General features: G+C 45.8%; 1 protein-coding gene across 8 annotated transcripts in view; it reads left to right on the top strand.

Moving 5' to 3' along the window:
- The window catches only part of lili (LMBR1-like protein lilipod), a 306,045-nt gene that overhangs the window by 212,731 nt on the left and 69,865 nt on the right, over nucleotides 1–23,449 (top strand). For all 8 annotated transcript variants that reach the window (XM_075693928.1, XM_075693931.1, XM_075693930.1 and 5 more), the window contains 2 exons: nucleotides 11,042–11,118; nucleotides 16,255–16,338. In XM_075693928.1, the coding sequence (XP_075550043.1) occupies nucleotides 11,042–11,118; nucleotides 16,255–16,338 (161 nt within the window). The remainder of the gene's footprint in view (nucleotides 1–11,041; nucleotides 11,119–16,254; nucleotides 16,339–23,449) is intronic.

Here is a 23,449-nt window from a genome sequence, read left to right as displayed (position 1 = left end):
GACAACAAAAATCTAATAATAGGTTGTGTATGTCGCTCGCCTTCATCGTCTATGAATGATTTCTGTGCCACGCTTCATGATGTGCTAAATATCCTTGCAGACGAGAATAAAAACGTTATAATTATAGGCGATATTAACATTAACTTCGCAGACAGCTCGTCTGCATACGCCTTACAATATTCAAATTGTTTCAATAGCTTCGGTTACGAATGCTTAATAAAAGTACCTACGCGGTGCACTAACTATACAGATGGTACAATAATCGGTCATGCGCTTTCCAATTTGCTGTCTCCACCAGACGCAGGCGTCCTATTACAAAATCTAACTGATCACTACCCGATATTTTTACACTTTCAGAATAATGAAGACTCTGTAAAAGCCACTTACACAAAGATGATACTTAACAAAGAAGATTTCATTGATTCACTAAGCCAAGCTGATTGGTCTGCTATAACAGATATGAAAGATCCACAAACGGCCTTCTCGTTCTTTATATCGGTACTAAAATCCTATTTTGACTGCCCACCCACAAAGTGAAATGCAAAAAGAAATTTGCGTCACCACAGAATCCTTGGCTGTCAGATAAGCTTCTAGCCTTGATGTGGAAGAAAGACAATCTGTACAAGAAAACAAAATTACGGCCATTTAACAGCAATTTGACCAAGAGGTACAACAAATTTTCCAACTTTCTTGCTATCGAACTAAAAAAAGCTAGAAAACTTTATTACCAGAAAAAATTATTAGAATGCGGAAGCGACAGTAGTAAGAAATGGAAGATAGTAAATGATTTTTTAAAGGGGTTGGGACACCAAATTTTGAGGCTATAAAAAGCATGTTGTAGGCTGCTTCCGTATGCAAGGACACCCAGAACGAGGTATTGGACGCTGCAAACATTTCAAAATAATTTTAATTCAGCTCCAAAGAGTCATTAAAAACTCCTTCTCGTAGTCGAGACCCATCGCTAGCGCGGCAGTTACTACGTCACTGAGGAGGAACGAAAATATTGACGTCATAGCACACCAGCACAAAAACGTGACGTATGATGAGTAGCGATGGAATGCCGATTACGGAGCCTGCTGAGCCGAGCAACCGAGCATAGCCTCCTCTACGACCGAGCTACAGGCATATAGAAATCCTTTCTTAATGCAAAGAAGGGGTAAGGCGTGCTGACACGGACACAAGAGGAGAGAAGTGGACAACACGAACGCCGCACGCCGGCCCGCGAACGGCAAGCTGCGTGCAGCGAGTTGCCCTGCAGACGGCCTACGTATCTAAATTTAGTATTCTTTCACCGCTCCAATTCAGCTTCCGCAAGGGCTATTCAACCGAACTTGCTCTTATCGCCCTAACTGAACAATTAAAAATGGCAATCGACAAGGGCATGTATGCTGGATCAGTGTTCGTGGATCTAACTAAAGCATTTGATAAAATTAACCACCACATTTTATCCTTTAAACTTGAATCTATCGGAATAACAGGTCCTGCATTAACTTTGATACAAGATTACTTAAAATATAGAACACAAAAAGTTAGAGTTAATGGTGTTCTTTCTAAATCAATGACAACAAACATGGGTGTACCTCAGGGATCCATACTTGGCCCACTCTTGTTTTTAATATATGTTAACGACCTGCCCAATTGCCTGTTTTCTTCTAACTGCATTTTTTATGCAGACGACACAACTATCATTAACTCTGACATTTGTGTATGGAACCTAGTTTCTAAACTTAATACCGACTTAACGTGTTAAATTGGTGCAATATTAACCAGCTCAATATAAACTCGTCTAAAACTAAATTTGTTTTATTCACGTCCCACCAACGCTCATCCGCATTCATTCCTTCGCTCTACCTTGGTAATAATCTTATCCCGCGTAGTACTTCCTGTAACTACTTGGGTGTAGAACTTGATTCTAACCTTAAATTTCATCAACACATAGCCAACGTTAGGCGGAGGGCAACATATGGAATAAGGACACTTTTAAAAGCTCGGTATGTGTTTAACCTGGAAACACTACTCTCCTTATACAGTCAACGACTGAATTTTCGGACGCCCAAATTTTCGGACATGCCTGATATTTCGGACGTCTTCGCGGCACCGCCACGAGCCCCATAGAATCAATGTATAAAGACATCTGAAATTTCGGACGCTCGAACCCCCCGCCGTCCAATTTTCCGGACTTTTTGACGCGATGGACGGTCCTTTGGCTCCTCGCGCAGCGCCCTTGCGAAGGAAATCGACTTGCAGCCGAAGCATATCACCACTTTGAACCACAACTAGCCGAATCTAGCCGTCACACACCGATTTGGTCTGGCCACGCTGGCTATGTTCATCGCCGCACTTCCGCTTCCGGCGGAGTTTCCGGAGCGGCGCCATTTCGTTTGTTTGCGCCGGCCACGCGGATACGCGGAGGAAGGAAACTCCTTCCTCCGTTCCTCCGTTTCCTTCCTCCATGGCCGGCCACGTTTTGGCTAGCGTGGTGTGTGGTAGTGCTGTTGTGTCAAGTGTGCTCTGCGACGCTAGGCCTAGGTGCTTCGACGCTCGTTAGCGAACTTCACTGTTCGCAACTTGAGGATTTCGCTTGCCTTCGATGGCCTCCACTCCGTCTTCGTCGTCCTCGCCGATGGAATCGAAGCGTGGAAAGCAGTACCGTCGGTTAACGATGGAGAAGAAAGCTTCCATTATTAAGCAAGTTGTGAGCGGCCGATTGCAGGCTGGCGTGAGCAAGGAGTTCGGCGCCCATGGACGACATGATCAACGACCTCCGCTCTGCTGGGGTTTCCATACCCCCGGAAATAACTTTTGAACAGTTTGTTGACGCTGACAACGAGCTCGACTTCTGCGCAGAACTTACTGACGAGGAAATAGTCCGTCAGGTTGTGGGGGATTCAGAAGACTCCGATGTTGAAAATGAGGAGCCAATGCCTGCGCCGCCTACAAGCGGGGAGTTCACGCGAGCACTGTTGACTCTTTCATCGGTGTACAGTGCTGACATGACCCTTGCTCAAATCGAGGCAAATATGATCGCATGCAACCGGAACGCCGTCCAAACAACAATCAACAAGTTCTTCAAGCCACTGCAGCAATAACACCGGCTGCCCGACGATGCACATGCACATAATAAACCGGCAGTCGGCTGCATACAGAGTTTTTGAACGCCTCTTTTTATAGCCACTTCACTGATGCTTTGGCAGGGTTTCGGAAGCCTGGCACTTCGCCCTTTACCTCTAGATCCGAGAAAAAAAGAAAAAGGGTGCGATTTTTTCCATGCATTCATTTTTTCAGACTGCCTGAATTTTCGGACGTTTTTACGTTCCCTAGAGGGTCCGAAAAATCGGTCGTTGACTGTACTACTCATTTATCCATTCACATATAAGATATTGCATTGCATGCTGGGGCAATACGTATCGTACCCACTTACAATCATTACAAGTACTACAAAACCAGGCTGTTAGAATAACTACATTTAGTCCTAACCATTTCAATTCCAAATACTTATTACATAACTATAATATTCTTACTGTGGACGAGCTTATTAACTTTAGTCTTGGTACGTTTTTATATCGACAACTAAATAACGCTTACCGCAACAGTCTGATACCTCAGTCTTGTCTAATGAATACTTATCTTACGCAATTTGCACTAAACAATAACTTTATTCTTCCCATGGTTCGCACAAATTATGGTAAGCAGTGTCCATTTTTCGTCCGTTTCCTTCTGGAACACACTACCTCCTACTATCTAGTCATGCAAATCATTTCAATTTAAACGACAACTAAAAGACCACATTTTATAATCTGCAACCACTTAGATAAGTATATTTTCCCCTCTAAATGTACATTTGGCTGCGCAACACAAATTAAAGTTTATTTGGTTAGGTCTCATCATCCATTTACTTTCAAAATGGTGTTATAGTTCTGTAATTAGTCGAATGTAATAATAATTATTATACTTTCACGGGACACAGTATGTATTCCTTAATTATACACGCGTGCACCCCTGACTCCTGTCACAGTATGAGCACCGATATGCCTAATAAGTGTACTGGCAGGCCTTCAGAACTTTTTCGGACACGCCTGTGAAAATTTGAGCCCTTAACTTTTTCGTTACAGCGAGAAAATTGTAGTATCTTATAGGTCTCGGAAAAAATAAATATTTACCACTACAAATAATATTCCAGCACACATTGCAACGTAGAATGTTGTGCATAATGAAATTCTATTTCCAAGAACATACGTTGCCAAACAAAAATTTTTTTAGGTAAAGCATAAAAATTCTAGAAAGTGCCATTTTTGCTGCCAGTTGATAAAAACAATAAAAAAGCGATATCTGCTAAAACATTAACATCAAAGGAAATTCCGAATATATGTTTGAAAAATAAGTAACACAGGAATAGTGTCTGAAAAAAAATGCTCAGTACACCGCCGTTCTTTAGATACAAAAAAAGAAACTAAGACCAGTTCATTGCTCATGCCATGCAGTGAAGCAGTTCATGGATTTTGTGAAGCATAGGTGCACTCCGCACTTTTCCCACAAAATGTCTGGTACGTGTTCATCTTTGCGGTCCTCGTAGCACAATTTGCAGTTCCGTCTTTTCGGTATCTTCTGAGGATGGGGGGGGGGGGGGTCCGATGAGAAGTCCAGCGAACGTATTTCACCAGTTCGTCTAGAGTCATGCACTTCTTGCAGGACCAATCGCTCTCAGCGTTGCTGGGCAACTACAAGATTATGAATCCAAGCATATCTGTTTGCATTTTTGCAGGTTGTCTTTATCACTTCTGCAAAGAAGAAGAGTAGAAAGAAATCCCGTGCCGTTGCAAACTGTCTTGTGCTGCAGGTGGTCTTCTTGGTGTGAACAGAAGTTTCTTTGCTGCCGATCGCAGCACATCATAACCAAGTGAATTATACACCCTGACGATAATCAGGAAAGCTCTCAGGTTGTGCAAAAAGATGGACAGATAAGTGCTCGCAAGGAAGGAGACCGCTCAAGGCCATAACGGAAACTTGCCAGTGAACAGCGGATGTCCCATGCTGATTCAAAACATTGTTGCCGTCAGAGCTTGAATCTGCTTTGCTGTCATCTTCAGAGTCCTCACTACTATATGGAAGCGCAGGTGGAGCATAGTTTCAAGCACAACGCTTTTCTCGCGACACTGCCGCGCGGTATGACGCCATGGGAGCCACTTTCAGTAACTGCGCAGTGACACCGGCAGCACCCCTTGCCTCGATTTTACGAGAAGTGAAACTGATACTCTTGGAAAGTGGTTCAAAATGCCAGGTCCACATTCTAGACATGCGGCGGACTTTCAGAAATACACTTTGGTGGAATAAAACGACTTGGACTCCAAACCAAAGCTCACTAGTGAACAGCTGGCATCATTTTCAGTTAATTATCACTGCTCAGCACTAGCGGATGGCATAGCTGATGATATAATTTAATTCTTGGCTTACTGGGAGTCATTTGATTACAAAATTTTGATGCTAGTGCAGTGTAATCATGAGCAGCATGATTTTTTCTCAAGCACGGCAGAAGGTGACAGCCTCGCCTCTTTTTGCTACAACATATGCACATTCGTTCGTGAAAAAGTCCGTCAAAAATCACATCACCGGAGCGCGAAAAGTTTAACCGATTCTGAAAGTTCAGTGCCTGTACTAACTAGTGGATGGCCTTAAGTGGATATGAAATGGCTCTAACATGTCGAAATCGGCGATCGAAAGTATCGATCACCGGTGATCGATTTTAATATGCGTGGTAACAAAAGAGTTAAGGGCAGTTAAAGACATGCATTCATTTTTTTCGGACTGCCTAATTTTTTAAATGTTTTCGCAGCCCCTAGGGAGTCCAAAATATCGGACGTTGACTGTACAACTGACCAAGAGGATGCTTCAAACGATCCCTGGGGTGAACGCGTGGCGGAAGGAGGATGAGAACAGGAAGGACCAATGCACAGTGGAATTAACAAGAAAGGAAGCGTGCTGCCGCCTCATTGAAGGGGCTTGAGCTCAAGAAAACAGTGTTGGCTGACACAGAGATGCAGGTGTCTCTCGTCCAAACCAAAAACTCTTTAAAGCAGTGAAACCCAACACTGAGGTATTTTAGACGGGCTGAGAGTATGTCAGGACAGTTGAGGTTGACTTCCCAGCTATTGAGAGAGAATCTTAGTTGTGACAAAGTTCAGGCCTCATACCAATGAGCTTGCTATCAGTTGATAGAAATAGCTCATATTTGTAAATATTTACTTCGGTATGCATCTCCTTTTCATTCATATTTGAAAATATTCGAATCGATTCAGAGTGGATTTTACTATTTTTCTCGCTGTGCATTCTACTATCACCTTATTTGTTTTCTTTTTGAATAAAGTAGATATTACTCCTCACTATTCAAACTGGATTAACTCATCATTTTATTTGTTTCAACATGCTTACTAGAGAGTGACAGCATCGGGCAACATGTTGTCAGCTCGTCTTGACATAAAATAATGTTCTGGCTCGCTCAGGGAATTTCGCAAAGGTGCTCAGGGAAGACCTGGAAAACTCGGGGAATTTGGAAATCTCAACTTGGTAGACACCCTGAAAATGTCTCAATCATGTGCAGTTTGCGACATGTAAGCAACACACCCCACATTGCACAGACACCACATACACATGTAAGTGGGGCTTCAATGTTTGGCATCTTCTGCGGCGCTGTTGTTTCACACATGCATGTCTGCACCAAGTGAGCACCATCAGTAGGAAGGGTGCAGAAAATTGTGAACCAGCCCTGCACCTTTTCTGCATCTTTTGAAATTAACGGTGTGGTTCAGAGGGTGCCATTGTTGCACTGCTGAAATGAATGACAGTGTGCAGCTCCTCAATAACTAGTTCGGGTGGTGAAGGTGAATCAAACAGACCTTGTGTTTCACCATATGGTCTTTGGTACACGGTTGTGTGGTCATATTGTGCTGTAGTGTGCTCTGCAACGCTAGGCCTAGCTGTTTCGACGTGTGCTACTGGGCTTTCTGCTGTTTGGTGCCATATTTTGATGCAAAAGCATCAAGTGGCCTATTGTGCGAAAAAGACGGCGTCTGTTGTCTGTAGCAGCGAAACGGCAGGTAAATTACTATTGGCTGCTATGCCACGTCACGAGCACGGCTCGACGGAGCAGAGCGACTGAAAAGGAACACCTGCTGGGGGCCGCGGTAGCAGGCTAGGTGTTGCATGAGGGGAGAGGGCATCCCTGCGATGCCAAGTCACTACCACTCGTGAAAGCCTGTGTTACTGTATTTGCTTGCAATAATGATTGCACTATTTTGTCAAAAAAATTGATGCAAATTCAGGGGTGCGATCATTAGACGGGTTAAATTTTCCGCAAAAAGAAAATTTTGTTGTTCATCCTGCGTTTGCTGCAGAAGGACAACAGGTCAACAAACGTGCAGCTGCCATATAGGCGGCTGCCGCTGTAACAATGTGGAAATGGTGTGGGACACCAAAACAAAAATGGCCGCTGACAGAGCAAGCCGAATGCGATTTTTTTTCTTCTCGTGAGTACATTTTGTGCGTTGAAACAGCTTTTCCGTATCAGTAAGGAATAGTATTGTTAATATCAACAAGTTTGTGGCAGTAACGTAGCCATGTCCACTTTGAGGGGACAGAAACAGAGATGGGTGCACTTAGCTGCAAGTGACATAGGAACACATGGCGGGCATGCTGCGAAAACTGCGGCATTTGTCTTCACTATTATCCTAATGTGGCACGTTTCTGCTAAAGGTGGGCGACTATCTTAGCTGTGTTACAAGCGTTGGCGTATGAATAGCGTATACACTTCTAACATATCAGTGTAAATATGGCTACTATCGTTGCTACTTGCTATTTGTTGAGTGCAGACGAGAAGAATTATAGAATAAAATCCGCTCCAGTGTCCACTGTCAATTCACGACTGTTGAACAGTACAGGAATGTCCAATGAAATTCTTCCGTAATCAGCAGGTACTGTCGTCGTTGATGTATTGTCGGTCTGCATACGCTTCAGTAGGGGTCCTTGAGCACGTCCAGACTGAGCGGCCTCGCCGCTGAAGGCCGCTGTGGTTAGTTTTCCCGGCGCGGGCTGGGCGACCGACCCCGCACCACGCTCGAATATGTACGGCGAGTTGGAGAACCGCCGCGGCGAAGGGGAGCGTGACTGGTGTCGAGCTGATGGGGATTCGCACTGCTGGGCAACATATTCTTCAATTTCAGGATGATGCTGGCCGAACCTAGGCTGCGGCAAGTTTGCTGAGAATCCGCATAGTCCGAGCTCTCGATAGGAGCACTGTCGGTAGACATGCCCAGCTTCACCACAGCGAAAGCAAAGGGGACGACGATCAGGTGCCCGCCACACGTCTGATTTCGTTGGGGCCTATCGGGGGTCCTGGTAATACGGGCCGCTTGGATGGGCTGTAGCATGGCCGGGCACGTGGTGCGAAGTGGGGAGGGAGGTGGAGCAGGTTGCCTCAAAGCTTGCAAATATGACATACGAGAGATGTCAGTTCTTAGCGGTCGAGCTTCTGTGTTATGGTTCTCTTAGCGCATACTGGACTTCGTCACGGAGAATGCTGGACAAGGAGCTGAGCGTTGGCTGTGAGGGTACTGACAGTTTCTGGAGTTCTTCGCGGATTACGGTACGAATGAGCTCTCGAAAGAAATCAACATGGCCCCTGAGAGCTCCGGAGAAGTCCGTAGGTGAGGCAGAGTTCACTTGGCGTTTGTATGATGGTGCCCGCTGCCCAGAAGTCTGTTCCATGGTGACGGCCTCGGAAAGAAATTCTGACACAGTTTTGGGAGGACTGCGCACAAGACCGCCAAACAGCTGCTCTTTCACCCATGTGCATCAGGTACCACACCTTATTTTCGTCCGACATGCTGGGGCTGGCTTGTCGAAAGAGACGCGTCATGTCCTTGACATACATTGCGACACCTTCTTACGGCATGTGTATACGGGACCGGAGATCATGCTCGGCCATCAGGGCTTGCATACGTCTCAAGAATCCGGCGTTTGAATTCTGCCCATGAAGTTAGGGCATCTGCACGGTTCTCATACCAAACACGTGCGCCATCGTTAAGGCTGAAATATGCGTTTTTCAGTATGTCTGCGTCATCCCACTTGTTGAATGCGGCAACACGTTGATAGTGCACCAGCCAATCTTTAACATCCTCATGTATGGCACCGTGGAAGGAATTCGGCGTTCGCAGATTGAGTAGTGTACAATGAATCGGCGTTGTGCCTTCCATACCGGTTGGGGTGGTCGGAGCTGCCATTTTCTCTGGGAGGAGTCCAAACTCAGGGGCTTGTCCATGGATCCTTCTGCTGGCGCAGTGTACAGGCGTAACCACGGCTGGAGCTCCTGCTGCTCGGAGAGGTTTGGTGCATAGATTAGATTACCCCGCACCTCCACCAGTTCGTCACGTGCTAAGGCAAGAGTAAGGAACAGTACCAGCAGCCAGACATGAAAAATGCCAGACACGAATGCCAGACACCAAGGTAGGTTCTCCGGCTGGCGCGGGGCCTTTGACTTCATCTTCTTGTTCGCCGCATTGCTGGGCATGCAATGCTGACCGTTTGCTGGCTCAAAACACCAGGTGGCAATATTGTCACCCCCGTCAACTCTACCGACCTTGCTGATCACACCAGCACAAACAATGACGTACCCTCGACATGCACAGGCGACTCCTGGGCTCCATGGAGAGTTGCTACCGAACTATCAGCGTCTGAAAACCGATTTGTGGCGCGCTGTCGATCGTTGACCAGTGTGCTACGATAGTGGTTAAGCTGGACACGTCTATCGAGTTTGCCACAAGTGGAAGAACTGTCGCGCCGCTTAATACCCTAGCTTTCCTGCCAACTACGACTATTTTCCGTATGACGCTCGACGCGCCTACAATGACGCTCCTGTGAACAGTCAGCCACAAAATATGACAATGCCCCTATCACGTTCTCCTTCTCCATCTCCTGTGCGCTACAATTCACCGACTCATCACAGTTCTGCCGACGTCACTAGGGGCAGGTCACTAGGGGCAGGTCCCCTACCCCGCAATGGGGAAACTAGTCACAGCGACCTCTGGGGGTGAGGCTGCCAGTACTCTAACTTCTCCACATCCCCCTTTATGAACGAACGATGACGTGAAGACCCCAATGACGAAGAAGACGCTCAATGCAATGATGAATATGACGGATACAACTACGAAAGGCGTAACTGATGTTGTCAGCTCTGACCTTATCAGACACCATGTGGCCAAACACAAGTGGCTACATTGACCACAGTGGCTACAGCTGCCGATGGATCAGCGTACGACAGTTCAACGCTGTAAGATAATCAAAATGGTGGCAGTGGTGTCTTCAGTTAATGTCGGTTCATAGCTAAAAGTCTGAAAATTTGAACAGTGAACTGTTTTTTATCCAAAATTTCAGACTTCCTTGTACATTGGCTTCACAGGGTATGTGGCGGCACCGTGAATGTGTCCAAATTATCAGGCATGTTAAACAAAGGGGTGTTAGAAAAATTGGTCATTGATTGAGTAAGAAAGGCACATTCAAATATAGGGAAAACACAGGGAAGGTGAGAGATGGAAATTCAAGACGACGAGCAAAACGAGAACAAGGTGAAAGCAGGCTCCTGCTGCTTTCACCTTGTTCTCAATTTGCACATACAAATACAGTCATAGAGAAATGGATAAGAACAAATGTTTAGCAAGCATTATGAAATCAAACAAATAGGCATGTAATGCGAAAAGGTAAATGTAAAACAAATTTGACTGGGTGATGGGGCACATTATGTAATGCTGGTTGGTGCTGCTTCACGAAAGTGTCCTATGTTAGTGGTGCTTACTAATTAGGCAGACAAATGATTCCAGTTGTGATTTGTTGTTTGCATGAATGGGTTACTGTGTTGTGGCGTGGTATGTAGACCTTGTCGTGGCAGTGATCTACACGATGGGAGAAGCTCTAGCAAGCCCTGTCCTTTATCACGAGGGGTTGTGGACATAAGGTAACGCTTGCTTGGCCTTGTCTTGATTTTTGGCATGTGCAGCTCTGCAGCAGCTGGCATCCCCTTGGAGGAGGAACCTGGGCTACCCTTTGGCCATGCTGGCTCTGCTGAGCCTCACGGTGAGCCTGGCCTAGTGTGAGAGTGAAAGCTTTCTGCTTTATGCTGCCATTCAACATGGGGGCATTAAATTGAAGCAATCAAGAGCAAGCCAATTTACGCTATTTATATTAAAACTGTCATTTGTAAAAAAAAAAGTTTAGTTATTGCAGTAGACTGCCAATAATTCAACTCTGGTTAGTTCAATTTTTTGAGAAATGCAATTCCAGCTAAAGACATTGGCCACTGCCCGTACATTTCTACGAGCCACCACTTAAGTGCGATTTAACGTACCTTGATCCTGAAGTGCTTTTGCTGGATAATTCAAACTTGACCGGTCAGCACCCATGTCTGTGGCTGCATTGTCGGTCTTGGAGGCATTGGGGGCAACGAGCATGTCAACACATTCTGCCATGCTGGAAGTTCCTATTTTTAGCCTGCTCTCAGCACTTCCGAGCGAAAATGGCAGTTCACTATGAGTGCGAGCGAGCGAAGCAACTTTATTAGGAATGCCTGCAGAACGATTAGCCTTCCCCTGTAAGGGAGGCCATGACGTCTTCCTGGCGTGTGGTGCCTCTTATCTGGCCGTGGCTGCACTACTCTCTTTGGTCGACTGCACCTGCCCCTCTTTTGGGGTGGCAGTCTCCTCCGGTTTCGCTCAGTCATTGCCTTTCGAGGGCCGCCGAGATCTGCTGGACAGCCTGGGCTTAGACCTCGTGATCGTAGCACCTCGTTGCGGCCTCGAGCCGCAGCGGGATCGTTATCATCATTGCATCTTTGTGTGGATTCTTGGCACAGTCCCAAAGGATGTGAGCTGCAGTGGCTCTTTCCTTTCGGCACATACAATACAGGTCACTCACATAAACACTCGGACATGTGTGCCTCATCAGCACCAGGGGGAATAACGACCCCGTCTGAAGTTGTCGATATAACACCGCTTCTTTACGGGTCAAGCCCGGATGAGGTGACAGCATAGTCCTTCTCTTTAGTTTGTACCACTTCACAATTTCGTTGTAGGAGGTCATTTTGTCCTTGGTTTCCCACCACCACGATGGGTTGAGCGCAGCACCAGCCATACGGTTGGTTAGTCCTCGCGCCGCTGCATTCGCCGTCTTGTGGTTTGCGTTACCGTGATCCGACACATCACTGCCCATGTGCGCCGGAGACTACTTTATCACGACACACCGATTTTCACCCTCGTGATCGACTGCACGCAGCACACATGCGGCTTCACCACACACTCTTGCTCTAGCGTAATTTCTCACTGCCATCCTAAAATCACAGAGCACAATCATGCACTCAGGGTTAGCGATGGCCAGGGCAATGACCACCTCCTCGGCTTGATGCGCCCCTCGAGTCCGCACTCTCGCCGTAGTTCTTGTTGCACTGGTTGATGCCCGGACAACTGCTGCAGCGAATGCCTTTCTGTCATCTGGATACTTTGCCGCATCCATAAACACAGCACCCCTTCTTTGGCATGGAGATTGATGAGCGCCTTGGCCCTCGCTGCCTACTGCTTTTTGTGGAACTCAGGGTTCATATTTCTTGGCACTGGACATACCTATAGCCATCTACTATAGCCATCTACTAAAATACTTCAGTATTTTCGGGTCCACTTTCCTTTGGCCCCAGGCCTAGGTCATGCAGCACTTGTCTGCCCGTTCTTATTTCCGATAGCCCCGCGAGCTGGGCAGTCCTTTGCGCCTCGGCGATTTCTTCCAGGGTGTTATGCACTATGTTGTATCCGCCGTCGTGCCCTTCCCGACTACGCCGCGGGCGCCAGAGAACTGTGAAGTGAACCGCCCAGGCCGTACCTCGAATGACACTCCTCCTTATTAGTCCGTGATGAACATATAAATACAGGTGCAAGCGTCATCTAACATGATCAGGCGTGTGCCTAGCGCCATCTAGATTATATAAACAAAGCTACTGAATACCACATTTTCCCCCCTCAAGAGAGTTACTCAACAAATTGACTGGAAACACTGTAAGCACTCAATGTTTATGATAGTCTTTAAACCACGATGGTAGTCTTCTTTGCCTTCTTGAACGCCTCAGTTCCAGAATGTCCCTCTCACCTGGTGTCAGAACAGATAGCTGTTGAGGTGGGTCATGGCTTTCCTGCTGTGGCTCGCCAAATGGTGTTACGTTTTCAGATGAACAGCTTCTTGCCACATTCTCGAAGTGTTCCTCATGTGTGCTTCCATACACAAGGACATCATCGATGTAGCACAAAGTGTTTTTGCAGTTCTGCAAAATAGTGAAAATCGTTTTCTGAAAGGCAGACTGGGCTGATGCAACGCCAAAGCAGACTCGTTTGAATCATTATAAACCACTATTGGTGATGAAGGTAGTCTATTCTCTGCTTTCAGGAGTCAGAAAAACTTGGTGGTAGGCGGCTGCTAAATAAATCTTGGGAAAATACCCTGCTCTGTTAAGTTTGTGCAATTGTTCTTCCGTGTGCGGCAGCAGAAATTTGTCAACAACAATCGCTTTGTTTGGTTCACACAGATCGACACAAATCCTTATCTTGCCATTTCTCTTTGCAACTACTACAATTGGCGATACCCATTCAGACACCCATCAACCTTTTCTATGAGATCATCATGCTCAAGGCACTGCAGCTCTTCACGTACTGGATCTCGTACCGAAAATGGCATGCGCCGTAACTAAGCAGTGACAGGCATGATTCCTCCTCTTATCTTGACCTTATGAATAAAATTTTTTGCCAGACCTAATTTTCCATCAAACAAGTGCGAAAACTGCCAAAAAAGTACCGGATCAAAGCTTTATGGCACTTGCATAATGTGGGTGCATTGCAATGACATACCATTGATGTGTAGCTGCAGTGCTTTGATGGCGTCAATGCCAAGGTTGTCAGTGGCATCGTTGACGACGTAGAAAAGTATGTCAGCATGTCGACTCTGGAAGGCGACTGGCACCGTCAAACACCCTTCTGTGCTTGTCCTGCACCTAGAAAAATCATAAAGGGACGCTGATGTCAGCTGCATAGAAAGGCATTTCAACCTTGATTACCTGGCGGCGGACAGAATTGAGACAGCAGAGCCTGTATCTATGAGGAAACATACGGGTACATCTTGCACAAGGACTTGGATGTGTATTCCTGCTTTGCTAGGCTGCACGAGAAGCAAGACGTTGAGTTCGCTGGATATACTGCAGGTATCGACTCCTCGGACTGCGAGGGCCCGCTCGTTTGGCATGCCGCTCTTACATGCTGAAAATGTCCTCGTTTGCCGCATTCGCTGCATATCTTATTCTGCACCTTGCATTTCTTGTAATCTGCAAGATGCTGCGAAGACCTGCAACGAAAACAAGACTTGTGCTGGTAATCGGGATTCTGTACGGCATGGAATCTGACGTTTTTCGACCTTTTGAATGCTTGTAGCGGATGAATGCAGCTCAAGGAAGTATTTCATATCTTCTTCAATATTGTTCGCAATAGCCAGCGCACATTCAAGAGTAAGCAAAGTGCCTTCTAGAAGTAGGCATTCCCGAAAAACATGGTTTCTCGTTTTTGCTATAAGTTGGTCACTAAAAAATCATCAACTTGCTCACTGTAGTCGCAACTCAATGCCAGCTCGTGTAACATCATGACGAATGCTGCTGCGGTCTCCCCAGGCAGTTGGATGCACTGTCCAAACCTATGCCGCTCCATGACGAAGTTCATTTTAGAAGTGAAGTAAGTGTCTAACTGCTGCATTGTACTCGTCGCACGTGCCGCCTTTATTCTTTTCCTCTGCATGCGGTGTCGACGGTTTCTTGTCTGGCAATGCGTAGTACAAGCGTTGGCCTTCAGTACCCAAACAGTGCAGTAGCAAAGCTTTGTGATGCACAGGTGGGTTGGCGTTGCTCCCCGATGCCAGGAGATAATTCTTGAAAAGGCGGGGCCACTGCGTCCAAGGAATGGCGGGCTTCCTTGGCGCCGGCAGGAACTCGGGAAGCTGATGTAGGCTCATTTCTTCCGCTTTTGGGCACTTCAATCCTTGTCGCCAACTGTTGTATTCACCGTTGTGCCCTGCCCAACTATGCCACGGGCGCCGGAGAGCCACAAAGTGAACCGCCCAGGCCATACATCGAACAGCACTCCTCATTATTAGTCCGTGATGAGCGTATATATACATTGGAAAGCATATTTAGCGCCAGCAAACAAGGACAGAAGGGAGATGACACCGCAATGTGCTAACTTCAACAACTTGATTTTCAGAAAACGCACCTTTTTAACCCATGCACAGTGGACCTCATCCAAATCTTAACCATCCAAAAAAGCCATCTCCTTATCTAACAAGTCGACCGAAGGGGCAATAATACACATATCACTATTCCGACAGATAGCCTGAGCCTCAGTAATCTCTCGCACATCTTTACCTTTGTGCATCGCAAGAACCCGGCATGATCCATACACCGGTGCCCAGCCACATTCCTGACAGTGAGTTGACAGATGATCGTATTGCTTATTTTTGACGTTTAGGCTATGTTCCCATAATCGGTCATTAAGACACCTTCCTGTCTATCCTATGTATTTTTTCCCACAGGACCGGGGAGCTCATAAACAACAGCTTCTACGCAACCCACTGGTGCTTTACGATGATTCATAGAGCATCCGACAGCTGGTTTTAGGTACGGGTCCGTTAATCGACATATTTTTGCCAGCTTTTCTGGTGCTGAAAAGACCACTTTTGTGTCCACCCGGCTAGCCATTTTCTTAAGACTATGTGCCGTTTTATACAGGTAGGGCACTACTGCTACCTCCTCTACGTTCCGTCCGTTGATTTGCCGGGTCCAATAATATGTCTGCGTCCAAAAAGTTCAGCTCATATTGCAGTGAGGATGAAATGATCAGAAACGTAAGAGCAGTGCATGATAGTTATGGTAATATTTTCTTGGAAAGGTGAAGACATATTGATGCCAAGTAGGCGAATATGTTGTTTACTGCCTGTCTGTGGGGTAGTGGCATAACTTATACGGCAAGCGAGACCACTCTTGATGCATTTCATAAGTGAGTTTTTTTTTTTTATAGACAGTGTGCTAATGTACTTTACTGAATTAGAAATGCATAGTCTTAATCTGGAGCACAGAGAAAGCTTAACTTGGACAAAATGTCTATTTGGCTTTGACGCCTTCGTCCTGGCTTTCCCCAGATCATCTCTCTGCTGATGGTAATCCACAACACGCTGCAGCTCCTGATTGGCATCAAAGCTCTGCCAGTCTCTCCTCAGGTTGAGGTAAGTGCTCTCCTCAGGTTGAGGTAAGGTTAGTCAAAATACAAGTTGTATTTTGACTAGCCCTTGGAACATACCCAAATGAAGGACAGTGATCGCATGCTGCAAGGCATAGGGTGTGCACTCCTAAACATGGGTACAGTGGCCTGCATAATCAGGGAGAGATTATAGACTTAAAAACAGGATCTCCTTCTTTTTTTTGCTTTGCCATGAACATGGGCACCAGCCTATTTGGTTGTACAGCATGCTCTGTAGTGGCATTGTGCACTTCCCAGAGAGCTGGACAGTAGTAAGGATTCATTATGCCAGTTCAGAGAGCATATGCATACCATCCGACTCTCCTGAATTTTCTGTAAAGTTAACAAACTTTCGATCGCTTTATAATGTTACGAATGTTGCACCAAGTTCTACAGTTTCCTTTCATTCTGTTAAATATTATGCTCTGAAAAAGATGAGAAGAAGCCGAAGTTAAAAATGATCATGTACCCGAGCGCGCGCCTGCATTTTTTTCGAGTTGTTTTTACAATCAGCGAATAAAGAAGACGTTCTCTATTTTGATACGGCTTCCTGATTTTCAACAGTATGGTGCCATGACCTGGATTTAGATCTAGAGTTGAAGACCCCTTACGATGAAGCGAGCTACCTGAAGAGGACGACCGACCGACCGACGCAATCAACGCGACAGCGCTGCGACAGAATCAAAGAGTGATCCACGTCATCACGAGGCCTCCGATTCCCGACGTGACGACATGGAAAGACTACGAGGGAAGCATGCTACCGTTCGAGCGGCGGTCACCAGGATCATCAACAACCTGACAACTCTTATGCAGACGGAACCAACACCATCTGGTGAGCTGACCGACCATCTTTACCTATTAAAGATAAAGGAAACTATGCTTACGGACCTTGATAACCAAATAGAAGAGCATGTTACCGAGGATAACCTTGAGGACGAGCTTCAAAGCGTCGGACAGTATCAAGAATATATCGTCCTCGCGAAATCCCGTGCTGAACGCGTTTTATCGGCTTTGCAATCAACGACTACGCACGCATCTCACGATGACTTTCATCAAGCACGCGCACATGTTAAGCTACCTAAGCTCAATGTGCCTAAGTTTCATGGTGACCCCAATAAATGGCCAGAATTTTGGGATCAATTTGAGTCTACTGTTCACCAGAACCGATATATCACAGACGTAGACAAATTGAAATATCTTTGGAGCTATTTGATGGCTAAAATGGAAAGTATCAGCGGCCTGTAGACAACTAACGAAAGCTATAGCGCAGCTATAGAACTTCTCAAAATAAGGTTCCGTCAGAAGTCACTGATTGTTAACGACCACATGCGTCGTCTTCTAAACCTACGTAAAGTTCGTTCTTGTGAAGATTTCCAAGGGCTTTAAAGGTTGCATGAAGAAGTGCAGACTCGCGTGAGATCGGTGCATAACCTTGGCGTCGAAGAAAAAAAATATGGAGTGCTTCTGAAAACTGCTATAATACAATATCTTCCGCAAGAAATGGTACTCCGTTATACCCAGCGCATCTTGTCTTCGACAAATACAGGCGTTACTAGTTACAGGCTAAATGAAATGTTTGTTCTTCTAGGCTTCTTGAGCCTTGAAATAAGAAGCCGGGAACAGACTAATGATGACGTCTGACAAGAGAGAACAAGCCTCAACCGTAAAACGACAATCTAATGAGCATTTCCAAGGTTCTGCATCTATGTTAACTGTGAAACTGACTCCAGAGAGTTGTATATTTTGCGGAGATAAAGATCACTCGGTGGATGTCTGCCCAGCAGAACTAACATTAGACGAGAAAAAGGCGAAACTACGCAAATTAGGATGCTGTTTCTGTTGCACTAGACAATTTCACAAAGCCAAGGAATGCTGAAGCTGGAAGAGACTAAGCTGTGCGAAATGCAAGGGGCGACATATCACCTCGATGTTTGACCGAAAATGGAAGCAGAACAATACAGAAACGCAGACAACTGTTTCCAGCTCGTCAACAGACTCGCTAAAGTACACAGTTCTTCTGCAGCCTGCCCAAGTTTGGGCTCTGGGCACTGGAAGCAAATGCTTTGGAAGAATGTTGATTGATGGTGCCAGTCAACGCAGCTTCATCATGGAAGAATTGTCTAGGAAGCTGAAAGCCAGTGTTAGCCGAAGAGCAGCTCACCATCTCGAGATTTGGAAACGTTTCAACAACGGGGAAATATTATCGGAGAGTACGAGTCACACTGCATAGCCAGTGCGACTCAAACTCACTTGAAGTAGAGGCTATAGAAGTTCCCGAAATATGCAATTACTTGTCAGCATTGACAGAGACAAATGTACATGCAAAGTTGAAAAGGAAGAAGTTACGTTTGGCTGATGTCAATGCTCAGGTCTCGCCTGAGCCTACATTAAGCTTCCTTATAGGTGCAGACTATTACTGGCAGCTCGTCAGCGGAAGAATTCATAGACGACAACTCGTTAACCGCCATCGAAACTATCATAGGATGGACACTTCATGAAGATACCAGAAGTCCACCTAAGTACTACAAGCCGGAAACCATAAAGAACTTCAACATATGTCTAACGGAAGCCAATGTTTCCGAGCAACTGAGGTCTTTCTGGGAAGTAGAACATCTGTTACTGACTAACGAAGAGAGACTTTCGAAAGATGATGAACACGTCCTGAAGAACTTCATGGAATCAACTATTAGAAACAATGGTTCATTATGTAAAAAGGTGAAGCGTGCAGACAGGACACAAGAGAAGTGGACAACACGAACGCCGTTCGTGTTGTCCACTTTTCTTGTGTCCTGTCTGCACGCCTCACCTTTATTGCATAATGAATGCTTACCAACTAGTTCAGCTTTCTGTCGTTCTAGAAACAATGGTCGCTATCAACTTTAACTGTCATGGTGCAGCAATTGTTCCTAGCTTAAACATAACCGGGATGTCGTGTTAAAGAGGCTGGAGTCCTTGCAGAGAATGCTACACAGAGAACCAGAGTTTCAGAAGGAATATGACACTGCCATTAGGAGCTACTATAAGAAAGACTTCGCTGAGAAGGTCACAATGGACAGTACGAGTGAACATATCACATACTATACGCCATACCGAGCAGTAGTGCGACGCAACAGAACTACAACTAAAGTACGAGTGGTATTCGATGCCTCTTGTCATGCTTCGGACTCACCTTCACTCAACGACGTCTTGTGGACAGGGCCGAATTTGAACCCCAACATCCTCGACTTTCTGCTGAAATTTCCCAGCTTCAAGATTGGAATTGCCGCCGACATCGAAAAAGCGCTTCTTCAAGTGTCGCTAGTGGAATAAGACTGAGATGGGTTTCGTTACTTCTGGTTTGAAGAAGGGTCTTCCAACAGTGTTGAAAAGCAGGAAGCGGAGCTGAAGTAGAAAACGTCTTTTTTATTCGACGCTTGTTAAAACAACGAAAAAAATGCAGATGTGTGCTTGGCTCCACGCTCGCTTCTAACTTTGTCTTCTTCTCATCTTTTTCGGAGCATAATATTTAACAGCACCCGGCCGAACAATTTGTGTGTGCTTGTTTCTTTTCAAAACGGAGCTTGTCTAGCAGATTCTAGGTGGTACAGCATCTGTACCGGTCTCCGCAGTGTGTACTTTGCGTGAGCGAACTTTGCCGTCGCTGCCCGGAAATAATTCTGTCATTTGTCCCATCTTCCACATTTCTCTTGGCGAGTTTAATTCTTTTATCAGTACTATGTTTCCAAGCTTCACTGAATCTGAGTGCCTAGTTTCATTAATGTGAGCTGAATGAAGTTCTTGGAGGTACTCTTGTCGCCACCAGTTCTAGGTATTGTTTAACACATGTTCTCTGTGTTCGTGTGACGTATGTAATTCACATTACGACGGTGCATTTTTTGTTGCTGTGCTGAACACGTCTGGAGGAAGCATAGTCAATCTTTCGCCTATGAGGCAACCACTTGGCGTAAGCGGCATTGGTTCAGAGGCTTCTGCATACACAAATGTTATCGGTCGTAAATTTATCATCGCTTCAACTTGATAGAGCATGGTCGAAAGTTCTTCATAGTTAAAGAAATCGTTTCCCAGTGTTTTCTTTGATGTAGACTTCAGATCTAATGAGTCGTTCCTAAAATCCTCCCCACCAGGGAGCTTGCTCAGTGATAAACTTCCAAACAATCTTGTGACTTCCGAAATACGATTGTACTTCCTGTGATTTCATTAATTCATAAAGTCATTGGATCTCCTGTGAGGCCTTTCTAAATGTCTTGGCGTTGTCGGAATATACAATCTCAGAAATTCCTTGTCGTGCCACAAATCGTTTAAATGCTATCAGGAATTTGTCGTAAGTAAGACTGCTGACAAGCTCCAGACGAACTGCTCTGACGACTGCGCATGTGAAGATGAGTATATAACACTTCTTGCTTTTTTTTTCGTGTGTTTCTATTTGGAGTCTTAAGTCTTGGGGACGCATTTTCTATCCATGTATGTTTAGCCTTCACAAATTTACATTTTTCAACAGTTCTGTCCTGGTGGCCAGCTGGTGTTGTTTGGCATATTTCTGCATCACACAAGTCTTTGCCGTCATTGATTATGGCTACTGTGCATTTAGACTGTAAAGCATTGACAATTTCCTCACTGGCAGACTGCCCTTGTTTTTTTCTCGAAGGGTACCGCTGTTCTTGCTGCTCTTCAATTGGTGGGGGGGGGAAACAGCAAGTGCTACTGCTTCTTTTTGGAGCTGACAGTACAATCCTTTGCACCATGTCATGTATGCTGCACTCACTTTGGCTGCTTTTAAATTTGAACTCTGGCTGGCAACTTCGTTTGTGCTCCCCTGCTCCTGCTGGCGAAAACTACTCTTTCTGCAAGGGTCCACTGCATTATTTGCTTCCACAGGCAATTTTCCTTGATTGGGACTATGGCTAGCATCTCCTCCTGGATCTATAACAGATGGGCAGGTGCGGCCTCTGCGTGGATGCTCGCATGACACTTGGTGGCTGCCCTTCTCATACCCAGCTGGCTTGAGCACCACTGGTGCTGCAGCAGCCTCTTCACCGCCCACTTGTTCTGGAACACTGCAGCACGCCTGCATCTCGGCCAGTCAGCGTTCTTTAAGTTGCATTGCATATGCTTGTTGAGCTGCGAAGTACTGCCTGACAAAGTCATGCCGTCCGTTCAGTTCATCTTGGAGGTCAAGGTTGGGCGCACATTATTCAGCTTTCAAAGACTCCTCGTGCAGTTTCTCTATCTTAAGTTGCAACTTCAGTCGCTCAACAAGTTCCTTCTTGCTCCCACTTCTCGGTAGTCCTTGTTATTCAAGTGCAGATCTGAGGTCGACGATGCATAGCGAATGTAGAGCTTTGCTATCTAGTCCAGCTTCCGATTTATCCGATATCAATTGGAAGTGGTGTTGCAGAGTTGCAGCAAGGAGAAAGGGACTGCTGCAGGCGCCAAAAGGAACCCTTGTCATGCGCAGTTCTTCAATATTGAAAGACCTTTCTTCAAAGCAGAAATAACGAAACGCATTTCGGTCGTGTTCAGCCAGTGACACTTGAAGAAACACTTTTTCGATGTCGGCAGAAATTCCAATCTTGAAGCTGCGAAACTTCAGCAGTAAGTCGAGGATGTTGGGATTCAAATTTGGCCCTGTCCACAAGACATTGTTGAGTGAAGGTGAGTCCGAAGGATGAGAAGAGGCATCGAATACCACCCATGCTTTAGTCGTAGTTTTGTCGCGTTGCACTGCTGCTCGGTGTGGCATGTAGTACGTGATATGTTCACTCGTACTGTCCATTGTGACCTTCTCAGCGAAGTCTTTGTTATAGTAGCTCCTAATGGCAGTGTCATATTCCTTCCGAAACTCTGGTTCTCGATATAGCGTTCTCTGCAAGGACTCCAGCCTCTTTAACGTGACATCCCGGTTATTTTTAAGATGGGAACAATTGCTGCGTCATGGCTGTTCAACTTGATAGTGACCATTGTTTCTAACAGTTGTTCCCACGAAGTTTTCAGCACGTGTTCGTCATCTTTTGAAAGTCAGTCTTCGTTAGTCAGTCCCAGATGTTCTACTTCCCAGAAAGACCTGTGTTGCTGGGAAACATTTGCTTCTGTTAGGCATATGTTGAAGTTCCTTATGGTTTTCGGCTTGTAGAGCTTAGGTGGACTTCTGGTATCTCCATGAAGTGTCCATCCTATGATAGTTTCGATGGCGGTCAAGGAGTCATCCAGTCGAGGAATTCTTACGCTGATGAGCTGCCAGTAATAGCCTGCACCTATAAGGACGCTCAGGCTCAGGCGAGACCTGAACTGCGTTGACGTCATCCAAACGTAAGTTCTTGCTTTTCAACTTTGCAAGTACATTTGTTTCTCTCAATGCTGACAAGTCATTGCACATTTCAGGAACTTCTATAGCCTCTACTTCAAGTGAGTTTGAGTTGCACTGGCTATGCAGCGGGACTCATACTCTCTGATAATATTTCCGCGGTGCTGCAACGTTTCTAAATCCCGAGATGGTGAGCTTCTCTTCGGTTATCACAGTGGCTTTCAGCTTCCTAGACAATTCTTCCGTGATGAAGCTGCGCTGACTGCCACCAACGAAGATTCTTACAAAGCATTTGCTTCCAGTACCCAGAGCCCAAACTTGGGCGTTCTGCAGAAGAACTGTGTACTTTAGCGAGTCAGTTGACGAGCAGGAAACAGTTGTCTGCGTTTCTCTATTCTTTTGCTTTCATTTTGGGTCACACATCGTGGTGATATGTCGTCCCTTGCATTTCGCACAGCTTAGTCTCTTCCAGCTTCGGCATTCCTTAGCTTTGTGAAATTGTCTAGCGCAGCGGAAACAACATCCTAATTTGCGAGTTTCTTTTTTCTCGTCTAATGTTAGTCTCGTTGGGCAGACATCCACCGAGTGATCTTTGTCTCCGCATAATATACAACTCTCTGCAGTCAGTTTCACGGTTAGCATAAATGCAGAACCTTGGAAATGCTCATTGGATTGTCATTTTGCGGTTGAGGCTTGCTCTGTTTTGTTAGAAGTCATCATTAGTCTGTTCCCGGCTTCTTATTTCAAGGCTCAAGAACTCTAGAAGAACAGACATTTCATTTAGCCTGTCACTAGT

Source organism: Dermacentor variabilis, chromosome 5 (genome assembly GCF_050947875.1).
Source record: "Dermacentor variabilis isolate Ectoservices chromosome 5, ASM5094787v1, whole genome shotgun sequence".
NCBI lineage: Eukaryota > Metazoa > Arthropoda > Arachnida > Ixodida > Ixodidae > Dermacentor > Dermacentor variabilis.
Note: the sequence above shows the minus strand (reverse complement) of the source record. Positions and strands in the feature narration are given on the sequence as shown.